Source organism: Diceros bicornis, chromosome 2 (genome assembly GCF_020826845.1).
Source record: "Diceros bicornis minor isolate mBicDic1 chromosome 2, mDicBic1.mat.cur, whole genome shotgun sequence".
Lineage (NCBI taxonomy): Eukaryota > Metazoa > Chordata > Mammalia > Perissodactyla > Rhinocerotidae > Diceros > Diceros bicornis.
The window spans coordinates 49,678,285-49,690,165 of NC_080741.1; the positions used below are offsets into that span (position 1 = coordinate 49,678,285).

Consider the following 11,881-nt stretch of genomic DNA (forward strand, 5'->3'; position numbering starts at 1 on the left):
ACTTGATCCTCCTCCAGGCCAGACATAGCACTCTCACCTCAGTGGGTTTCTGTTTCTGTATTGTGTGAGTGGAATCACTTTTGGTAGCACAGGGGAGGAAGGAAGAAATGGAGAAGCAAATAGTGGAGGAGTCTCTTGAGGGAAGATCTAACCAGTTGGAAGCATACTGAGGAGGTCATTCCTATCTTGGCCACTTTTAGCCTCCTGTCTTGAGAGAAGGGAGAATAAAATCAAGACTTACAGAATTTTGAAGCAGAGATGGCATTCACCACTGTAGGTAACCTGGTCACTGCCACATATGCGTTCACTTGGCTTGATGTAGGAAATAAACCAGCACTGATTTATGTTCTTGATGCACTCAACCTGAAGGTGAGACACAGACTACTACTTCAGATGCCTTCCTCTAGGTCCTCTGACCATTTCATTGGTAGCAGGGGAGGGAGTTGGAACAAGGAGTACTAGACCAGGATTTCGGAGAGCAGGCTTCAGAAGCCTCAGTGTTTGACCCCTGGCACTTACCACCAGCAGTATGAATGTAATATAATATAATATAATATAATATAATATAATATAATATGTATAGTATAATATAATATAACATATTATCTGTGAACTCCCCAGTCTGATCTATAAATTCCTTATTAGGATGAAAACTCCTGCCCTACCAACTGCAAAATGTGATTAGGCTACAAAGAGGGAAATGTCTTTCAAGGTTAGAATTTTCTTTTTTTCTTTTTTTTAAATTATTTTATTTAATGCCATGGGAGAGTGTGTGTGTTCATTCTTTTTGTGTGTGTGTGTGAGGAAGATCATCTCTGAGCTAACATCCATGCCAATCCTCCTCTTTTTTGCTGAGGAAGACTGGCTCTGGACTAACATCTGTGCCCATCTTCCTCCACTTTATATGAGACGCCACCACAGCATGGCCTGACAAGTGGTGCATCGGTGTGCGCCCGGGATCCGAACCCAGGCCATCAGCAGCAGAGCACAGGCACGTAAACGCTATGCCACAGGGCAGGCCCAGGTTAGAATTTTCTTGTGAACATTATTGAGTGACTTGCATATGGTTCTTCAGACAGTAGTGGGCTCAAACTTGTCACAGCAGAGTTAGGATATAGAAGGAAGGGGACAAAGAGAATACACTGTGGAGTCTTGGTATGTGGGAGGCAGGATGTATGTCTTGGCATATCTCAGCTGAAAGAATGTCCACTGCAGCAAAGGACAGAATGAATTTGAGCCACGACTTCACTCTCCATTTACTGGTGCAGAATACTTGCCTTCTATCCCACAAGAGAGTTGTGTGAACTGGTTGGGATAATGCATGGAAAGAGGGCTCAGGAACATACAAATTGTGCTGCACATGGTTGATGATTCAGCTGTTATTGTAGTGTTCTTCCCATGCAAGTCTCCTCTGGCCCCTGCCCCCCAGAGGAAAGAACCGGGGCTATCAGGGAAACTGGTTTCTTCCCATTGCTGTCCTTGGGAACAAAGGGAACAGAGCTCACCTTTGTCTCTTCTAGGCCAGCCTCTTTGCCCACAGGAAGAGGGAAGTCTGGAAGACAAAAACACATTTAGAAGAGTTGCTGCTCTGTCTTCTGCCCTTGGGGAGAAAAGCTAGGATGAGGGAGACCCTGTTTGGCACACAGGAAGCATCAAATCCCAGCAGAAGAGGCTGAGGTTCCTCTTTGATGCATGCTGACCTCTAAAGGAGTGAAGACTAGGGAAACTTCTGCCCCTCTCTCTTATGTAAAATGGAGATCTTAATTCCTGCCCTTCCACTTCACAAGTAAATAACAACATCTATAATCCTTCTCGGCTGTTTTTAGAAAATACCCTCTAAATCACAAATTACCGTAAAATAGTTGTATTGAGATACCTTAAAGATGCTGAGTTTTATTAACGCACATATTCTTGATCCAAAGCAGTCTTGTCAATTATTCATATATATATAATATTTCATGATATATAATTATATAATATGTTAATTATATGTTATAACTATCTGATATAATTATTATAACTATATAATATGTATAACATATTATCAGCTCTCTCTATGTTATATATATCTGCTTTATTAAGATATAATTCACACACACAACATATAGAATTCACTCTTTAAAGTGTACAGGTCCGTGGTTTTTAGTATATTCTCAGAGTTGTGCAACCATCACCACAATCAGTTTTAGAATATTTTCTTTTTTTTTTTTTGTGAGGAAGAGCAGCCCTGAGCTAACATCCATGCTAATCCTCCTTTTTGCTGAGGAAGACCGGCTCTCAGCTAACATCTATTGCCACTCCTCCTCCTTTTTTTTTTCCCCCAAAGCCCCAGTAGATAGTTGTATGTCATAGTTGCACATCCTTCTAGTTGCTGTATGTGGGACGTGCCCTCAGCATGGCTGGAGAAGCGGTGCGTCGGTCCACTCCCAGGATCCGAACCCGGGCCACCAGTAGCGGAGTGCACCACTTAACCGCTAAGCCACGGGGCCAGCCCAGAACATTTTCATCACCCCAAAAAGAAACCCTGTACCCATCAGCAGTCACTTATTCCTCCCTCAACACCCTTTCCATCCCACCCTAGACAACCACTAATTTACTTTCTGTCCTTTTTGGACTCTTCATTTAAATGGAATCATACAATATGTAGTCTTTGGTGTCTATCTTCTTTCACTTAGCATAATGTTTTAAAGGGTTATCCATGTTATAGCATGCATCAGTACTTCATTCCTTTTTATAACTAAATAATATTCCATTGCATACATATACCATATTTGATTTATCCATTAATCAGTTAATGGATGAGTTGTTTTCACTTTTTGGCTATTAAGAGCAAGGCTCCTATGAACATTCATGTACACGTTTTTGTGTGGCCAAGTATGTTCAATTCTCTTGGGTATGTACCTAAGAGTGGAATTTCTGGGTCATATGGTGACCTTTTGAGGTACTACTAGACTATTTTCTTTCTTTTTTTTTTTTGTGAGGAAGATTGGCCCTGAGCTAACATCTGCCAATCCTCCTCTTTTTGCTGAGGAAGACTGGCCCTGGGCTAACATCCATGCCCATCTTCCTCTACTTTATATGGGACGCCGCCACAGCATGGTTTGACAAAATGTGCGTCAGTGCGCACCCGGGATCCAAGCTGGCGAACCCGGGGCCACCGCAGTGGAGCACGTGCACTTAACCGCTTGCGCCACCAGGCCGGCCCCAACTACTAGACTATTTTCTAAAACAGCTGCACCATTTTACATTCCCACCAGCAGTGTATAAGGGTTCCAATTTCTTCTCATCTTTGCTAACATTTGTTATTATCTCTCTTTTTGATAATAGACATCCTGGTAGATTTGACGTGGTATCTCATGGTGGTTTGGATTTATATTTCCCCACTGACTAATGATGTTGAGCATCTTTTCATGTGCTTATTGGCGGTTCGTATATCTTCTTTGGAGAGATGTCTATTCAGATACTTTGCCTCTTTAAATAAATTAGCTTATTTGTATTTTTATTATTGAGTTTTAATAGTTCTTTACATATTTCTGGATACTAGTTCATTATCAAATATATGCCTTACCAATAATTTCTCCCATTCTCTGGGTAATCTTTTCACTTTATTGATATCTTTGTTGGTATCGTTTGAGTCACTAAAGTTTTTAATTGAGATGAAGTCCAATTGATCTATTTTTTCTTTCTTTCCTTCTGCCTTTGGTGTCATATTTAAGAAGGCTTTGCCTAACCTAAGGTCACAAAAAATCACTCATATTTCCTTCTAATAGTATTATAATTTTAGCTCTTACATTCAGTTTTCTGATCCATTTTGAGTTCGTTCTGGTCTATGACACAAGAAAGGGATCCAAGTTCATTCTGTTGCATGTGGATATCCATGTGTCCCAGCAGCATTTGTTGAAAAGACAATTCTGGGGCTGGCTTTGTGTCGTAGTGGTTAAATTAGTCATGCTCCACTTTGGCGGCCAGCGTTCAGATCCCGGGTGTAGACCTACGCCACTCATCAGCCTACACATACAAAATAGAGGAAGATTGGCATAAATGTTAGCCCAGGGCTAATCTTCCTCTAGCAAAAAAAGGAAGATTGGCAACAAATATTAGCTCAGGGTGAATCTTCCTCGCAGAAAAATAAACGAAAAGAAAATTCTATGTTGAATTGTTTCGGAACTTAGTTAAAATCAATTTGCCTTAAATGTGCGGGGTTTTTTCCTGGATTCTCAGTGCTATTCCATTGATCTGTATTTCTATCCTTATGCTAATACCAGACTGTCTTGATGTCTGTAACTTTGTAGTAAGTTTTGAAATTGGAAAGTGTGAGCACTTTCCACACTTTTGTTCTTCTTTTTCAAAATTGTTTTGGCTAGTCTCAGTCTTTTGTATTTCTATACGAATTTTAGAATCTGCTTTCCCATTTCTGCAAAAAAAAAAAAAAAACCATATATACTGCAGACAGCATATAGTTGGATCTTGCTTTTTTAATCCAGTCTGACAATTTCTACCTTTTGATTGGATTGTGAAATTCATTCACATTTGATGTTTTATTGATTTAGTTGCATTTACATCTGCCATTTTACTTTTTGTTTTCTGTATGACTCATGTCTTTTTTGCTCCCCTATTCCTCCTTTACCACTCTCTGTTGCATTAAGTGAATATATTCTTGTGTAACATTTTCTTTAATGATTTTTTTCACTATCTTTTCTGAATTTTTTTTTAGTAGTTGTGCTATGGCTTACTGTATATATCTTAACTTATCAGAATGTATTTCAGATTTATACTATTTTAATTCAAGTGACATATAGAAATGTTACTCCTATATAGCTCTATTCCTTCTTCTCTCCTTTTGTGCTGTTGTTGTTACACATATTACATCTATATTTGTTACAACCCAACAATACATTGCTATAATTATTATTTTATATAATTTTATGTATTTTAAAGAAGCTTAGAGAAGAAAGGACAGCAAGTATGTATTTAGAGAGTTTGTTATTAACCTTTTATTGCCCATTTCTGGTTCTCTTCATTGTTCCTATGGATTTAAGTTGCCACCTGCTGTCATTTCCTTACACCAATACAACTTTTCTCCCACTCACCTCCTTTGTAGTGTTGTTGTCAAATATATTACATTTCTATATGTTATAGGCCCAAGAATACAATTATATACATATTTTTTATACAATGCTTTTTAACTCAGTTAAAAGAAGAAAGGAGAATAAATATGCATTTATACTATCTTTTATAATTATATAACTACATTTACCATGATCTCTATTGTTTCATATGGATTTGAATTACTATCTGGTGTCGCTTTCAGCCTGAAGAACTTTTTGTAAGGTGACATTTCTTGTAAGGTGAGTCTGCTACCAACAAATTCTCTCAGTTTTTTATATCTGGGAATGTCTTAATTTCACCTTTATTTTTGAAAGATAGCTTTGCTGCATATAAAATTCTTGGTTGACAGGTTTAGTTTCTTTTAGCACTTTGAATATGTCCTCCCACTGCCTTTTGGCCTCCATGGTTTCTGATGAGAAATTAGCTGTTAATCCTACTGAGAATCACTTATATGTGATGATTCGTTTTTCTCTTGCTGCTTTCAAGATTTTCTCTTTTCTCTGTCTTTAGGTAGTTTGATAATGATATGTCTATGTGTGAATCTCTTTGAGTTTGTCCTGCTTGAAGTTTGTTGAACTTCTTGGATATGAAGATTGTTTTTCATCAGATTTGGAATTTTTCAGCCACTATTTCTTCAAGTATTTTCTTTCTCTCCTTTCTCCTTTTTCCTCTTCTTCTGGTCCTTTCATTATGTGATGTCCGTGCTCTTAATGATGTACCACATTTGTATGAGACATTGTATCTTTTTTTTGTGAGGGATCAGAATTGGCCACCTCAAAATATGTCTCTTTGCCTCGATTATTTTCAAGAACAAAAGACTCTGAAAGAAATTTTGACCTCCCCCCACTAACTGCCTAAAAGAAATGTAAGATAGAAAGCCTGTCCCCAGGACAGGCCATCACCATAGATAACTCTGGGTATCAATAGACTGGGAGGGTCCTTGCTAAGCCCATTCTTATCAAACTTCTGTTTACCAAACATTTGCTTTTCCATTTCCATGTAAATTGCCTTCCTCCCCTTTGAAGTCCCAAACCACAACCCCCAGCATCCTCCTTTGTCTTTAGCTGAAGATAGTATTTAAGAAGAAAGTCTCTTTGGTGAGTTGCTCAGTTTTCATGAGTCTCCCCTATGTATCCATGTTATAAATCTTTGTTTGATTTTCTCCTGTTATTCTGTCTCATGTTGTTTTAACTCCTAGCCCAGCCAGAAGGACCCAGAGTGGGAAGAGGGTATACCTTTCTCCCCTACATTTTCATTAATTTTTTCTCTCTTTTATTTGGATTGTATGATCTCAATTGCTCTATCTTTAAGTTTGCTGAATCTTTCTTCTTTCAGTTCAAATCTCCTATTGTACCTTCTAACGAATTTTTCATTTCAATTATTGTACTTTTTAACTTCAAATTTTCCATTTGTTTTTTTAAAACAATTTGTGCCTCTTTATTGATATCCTCTATTTGATGAGACATTATCATCATGTCTACCTTTACTTCTTTAAACATAGCTTCCTTTAGTTCTTTAAATTTATTTATAATAGCTGCTTTAATGTTTTTGTCAGCTAAATCTGATATCTGAGCCCTCTCGCAGGCAGTTTCTGTTACCTGCTTTGCTATCTATTGGTCACATTTTTCTCTTTCTTTGCATGTCTTAAAATTTTTTGTTAAAAACTGGACATGTAGATAGTATATTGTAGCACTCTGGACACTGACTTCTCCCCACTCCTACTCAGGGCTTGTTGTTTGCTTGTTTATTTGTTTAATGCCTTGGCTGAACTATTTTAGTGAAATCTATTTTTCCTGCAGTGTGAAGCCTCTGATGTCTCTTTTTAGAGGATATAGCTTTGGACATGTGCCCTGTCACCCTAGGATGGCAGTGGTCTTAGCAGGGCTTGCTTTTATTCTCTCTTTCCTTGATCTCTCTATCAAGCTATCTACCTCTGTTGGTATTATACCAGTTAAGCTCTGCTAATTTCCAGATGATTGCTCTATTGTTTTCAACAATGCTGAGTTATAAATTGCTCCACAGTCTGATCCAATTAAATTTGGACCTTTTTGCTGGGTAGTTTTTGAGGCCAGCCTTTGAGGTTTGTTCTGACCTCTAGGGGGCTCTTTTTAGCAGTGTTTTTCCCTGGTTCTTTCTGGTAAACTAGCTGGCCTATCATTTAGCTTGTTCTCATGGAGCTACCTGCTTCCTCTTAATTGCTGACCAAGAAAATCTCCATTGTTTTTGAGAGCACCCTTAGACTTGAACTTCACCACATTCTGTTCCAAATAAAATCAGTTTCTTTGGGGAAACTTTCAGAGCTCTCCTTTCTTTTTTTTTTTTTTTTTTTTTGGTGAGGAAGATTAGCCTTGAGCTAACATCTGCTGCCAGTCTTCCTCTTTTTGCTGAGGAAGATTGACCCTGAGCTAACATCCGTGCCCATCTTCCTCCATTTTATACCTGGGACACCTGCCATAGCATGGCTTGGTAAGTGGTGTGTAGGTCCACACCCAGGATCGGAACCTGTGAACCCTGGACTGCTGGAGCAGAGCACGTGAACTTAACCACTATGCCACTGGGCCGGCCCCTGGAGCTCTCCTTTCTTATGGCCTGCCTCTCTTCGTTGACAAAATATCTATGCCACTGCTCTAGACAATGGCCTGCTTCTCTCAAAGTGACATCTTGCTTTATAAGCAGAGCACTGAGAAGGGATGGTAGACTCTGATCTTCTCAGCTGGTTTCTCCCAGCATAGAACCTCCAATCTACAAGCAACCTGGGGTGAGGGCAATTGGGGCCCCACTATTCTCAGCCTGTCTCCCCTGAGGTAGAGCTTCTGCCCCACAAGTCGGAGCTGGGTAGAAAAGGAGCCCCCTACCTCTTGGCCTCACTCTCCTGGAGTTTAACCTCAGCAACACAGAGCTGGGGGAGGGGAATGAGAAACGTTGATGACCTACAGCTCCCAAAGAGATACCATTGCCCTTGACTGTGAGCTAGAGAGAGAGAGAGCCCCATCTTCTTGGCCAGGCTTGCCCAGAATGGAGCTTCCATCATGCTGAGCTAGGCAAGGGAGGGAAGAGGCAGGACATGGCTTAAGTTCCACAGACTCTTGCTGTTCTTACCTTTCAAAACACTTAGCAAAATGCATGTTAGCACTTGATGTGGACCATGATGTCTGCCTCTCCAATTACTGGTCTGTCACATTGTGAGGCCAAAGGCCATTCCTGCCACATAACCAATGTCTAACCCGGTTTCCAACACAAGGTTAGCACAAGGTATGTATTTATTGGACATGTAAATAAGTGACTACTGGGAAACCCTGCATGGTAGTAAGGAAATTATCACAAAGTCTTCTGTGTTTAGTACAGCAGAGCTAAGATAAGATTTGCACTAAAAAAGACAACTGTTACAGCAGTATGGATGATGGGTTAGAGAGAGTCAAGCTGGAGGCAAAGGGAATAGTAAAGAAGAATATATAAAATTTTTTCAGGGAACAATGATGAGAACCTTCATTGAGGAATTGTCATTGTTGTAAGCAGGGCAGGAATTTATGTGATATATGAAGTGTTTTATCAACTGTGGGGGATCAGAATTGGCCACCCCAAAATGTGTCTCTTTGGCATGAAGATTATTTTGGGCTGGTTACTTTTAAGAAACTGCAGACAGGGGAGAAGCTCTGAAAAGTAGAAGTTACCCTTTGTAAGAGACATTTACATTTGTAAGGGAAATCTCCATTTGTAAAGGTGTCTCCCTCTCTGTACCAAGAAGAAGGGGGGATGACCTTATTTCTAGAAACTCTTATCTGTGCAGAAAGCAAGGACTTAAATCTGCATAATAACCTTAATCTTATTTACTGTCCTTTTCTGGTAATCTCCTATAACTGACTCCCCCCACCCCCAACATCCTCCTTTGTCTTTAGCTAAAGATAGTATTTAAAGTAACAGCCTTCCCCATTTTGGCAAGTTGCTCAGTTTTCCTGACTTTCTCCCATGTATACATGTTATAAAGCTTTGTTTGATTTTCTCCTGTTGTTCTGTCTCATGTCAATATTATTCATAGACCAGCCAGAAGGACCTAGAGTGGATAGAGTAATTTTCTTCCTCCCCTACACAACTGAACATGGTCACTGGATATGGGCACACAGGAGAGATAGGGAAAATATAAGGCTGATACAAGCTCAATACAGGGTTGACATAAGAGAAGCCATATTGTAGAGGGGAAACCATATTGTGACTTGGAATGACCTCTGACTAACTCTGGACTTTATGGCCCCTCCCAGCTGCTGTAAGTTGATAACTTTGTTCTTTTGAGTTCCTTAGGAATGTGATGACCCCTGGGCAGAGAGTCTATGCTGATAGCCATCATCAATGACAACTGAAAGATCAGGGTATAGGACGTTGCTCCAGTCTCTGATGCATATCAAGTAAGACAAAAGACTGCCAGGAACTAAGACCAGATGGATGCCCCCACCCTGAGACTAGATGCCTCCACCCGGTAATCAGATGGATGCCCCCACCCTGGGACCAGATGCCTCCCCCACTCGGAGACCAGCCTGCTATACAACTGGCCTGTAGTCTTTGTTTTGTAAGATGGTTCTTTGAGACATTAGTCAGCCATCTTCCCCCTTGCTAGAAAGCTGTAATAAACTACCCTTTCTTTTCCACCATCTCGCCTCTTGACGATTGGTTTTTGTCTTGCAGTGAGCAGATCATGCCCTTCGTGTGGTAACAAGGCCATAAAACTATGAGGACAAAGACAGAGTGATTTTCAAGAAAGATGGAGTGGTCTACTTTAGTTGAGTAATGGTGTGCTTCCCACAAAGGGTTAGTCCCACAAGGACTCAGCCAGAAGGGCACATAGTGGGCTTGCAGGGAGGCTGATGCCAATGGGCAGTGTTCTCAGTAGCAGTGGGATGAAGACTGAGTGAAAGATGAAGAAATGTAGACGTTTATCTAGATTTCTTCAGAGAGGAATTAATTTGATAGGGAAGGGGAGGTGTGATATAATAAGAAATATATATTTGGTCTCTGTCCCCAGTTCTTGGCACAGAGCTCCTAAGACCTTTGTAATTTCCTGAGTGATAAGAGTGAGAGCAGTGTCTTTTGTTATTGCTAATAAGCCTCTTTCAACCATACACCTGAGTTTATGTTAATGAGGTGACTCTTGGAGGATAGCAGCTGGTTGCCAGAGAAACCAACCATGTCATTAGAGGGTTGGAACTTTCAGCCTCTCCCCAAACCTCTAGGAGGGGAGAGGGGCTGGAGATTGAATTACTCACGGATGGCCAATGATTTAATCAATCATGCCTTCATAATGGAACTTTCATAAAAACCCTAAGTGAAAGGGTTTGGAGAGCTTCCAGACTGGTGAACACATTGAGGTGTGGGAGGGTGGCACACCTGGAGAGGGCATGGAAGCTCTGTGCCCCTTCCCACATATTTGGCCTAGGCATCTCTTCTATTTGGCTGTTCCCGACTTGTGTCCTTTATAATAAACTGGTAACAGTAAGTAAAGCATTTTCCTGAGTTCTGTGAGCCATTCTAGCAAATTATCAACCCTGAGGAGGGAGTCATGGGAACCCCTGATTTATAGCCTGTCAGTCAGAAGTACTGGAGGCCCAGACTTGTAACTGGTGTCTGAAGTAGGGGGCAGTCTTGTGGGACTGAGTCCTTAACCTGTAGGGTCTGTGCTAATGCCAGATTGTTAGTGTCATAATTGAATTAAATTGTAGAACACCCAGTTGGTGTCCACAGAGATTTGGAGAACTGCTTTGTGTGGAAAACCCATACATTTGGTGTCAGAAGTGTTATGAGTAGAAGGAAACAGTTTTTCCTTTAGTAGGAGAGGGAAGGGTCCCCCCCCCCATAAAATATGAGAGGCATGAAGAATAGTTTTCAATTTGTTACAGAACCTCTTAAGATGTGAGAGGCTTGAAAAAAATGTTTTAAGTGAGGAAAATAAGAGATTGAAGTAAATGAGGAAGAGTTTCAGAGCCTAAGTGGAAAAAGAATGTGTCGAGGCCCTCAGAGATTCCCTACAGTTAACCATGAGCACTATTTACCCTAAAACCAGCCACTGACCAGAATAATCTCTGAGTCTACTTCCACAGATCCTAATGAAGTTCTTTTTGGGTTTGAGAAATATAAATATACAGACTCTGGAAATGAATGTTTCTAAGGTTTGAAAGGCCTGGGTGGTAACCACGTAATGAAAAGTTCAATCGTCCTAGGTTTAGAAGGTTTGGATTTGACTCCCAGCTTTGATACCAACAACATTGTATGAATTCTTTCTTTCTCTGGGTTTTGGTTTCTTCATCTGTAACACGAGGAATTAGGATTAAATAAAACTGAATGGCACTGTTGCTTCTACCTCTAATTTCTCCATGATCCTAGATAAACTGCAGAAAATGTGGGCAGAATAAAGACATGCAACTCACCAACTGCAAAGGCAGCCCACGCAGAGATGGCCAAAACAAGGACGGCATTTGAGAAGGCCCCCTTCATGGTGGTAGAAAAGCTGTGGAAATAGGCAGCTTTTGGTAGTAGGACAGAAAAAATTCCACGGGAAGTACAAATTCTCACAGAGATCCTTCACTGACCAGGAAATGGAGTCTAAATACTATTTAAGTTTGTTTTTTCCTCAGGTCATTTGGAATGAATTGTGTCAGATGCAATTAAATTGCTTAACTCATTTCCCTACGATAATTGGACGTTAGAAAAAATGATCTCAAAAAATAGAATTTTAGAAGATGCCAGAAGAAGAGCTAGTAAAGAATATCTGCAAGGGATCCTTTGG

General features: G+C 40.3%; 1 protein-coding gene across 1 annotated transcript; it reads right to left on the reverse strand.

The window, feature by feature from the left end:
- Positions 1-237: 237 nt before the first annotated feature.
- On the reverse strand, positions 238-11,589 carry SPINK8 (serine peptidase inhibitor Kazal type 8 (putative)). Its single transcript, XM_058567626.1, has 3 exons — positions 11,523-11,589; positions 1,506-1,552; positions 238-363 (listed from the first exon to the last, which is right to left on the reverse strand). Exons 1-3 carry the CDS (start codon positions 11,587-11,589, stop codon positions 238-240), a joined length of 240 nt encoding a protein of 79 aa, XP_058423609.1.
- Positions 11,590-11,881: the final 292 nt, after the last annotated feature.

What these genes read in the sequence shown, in the direction of transcription:
- SPINK8 (XM_058567626.1), bottom strand. Translation starts at nt 11,589, where the DNA reads ATGAAGGGGGCCTTCTCAAATGCCGTCCTTGTTTTGGCCATCTCTGCG. An exon ending in GTGGGCTGCCTTTGCAGTTG is followed by an intron (nt 1,553 to 11,522) that starts GTGAGTTGCATG and finishes TTTGTCTTCCAG; the next exon opens with ACTTCCCTCTTCCTGTGGGC. An exon ending in CTGGCCTAGAAGAGACAAAG is followed by an intron (nt 364 to 1,505) that starts GTGAGCTCTGTT and finishes TCTCACCTTCAG; the next exon opens with GTTGAGTGCATCAAGAACAT.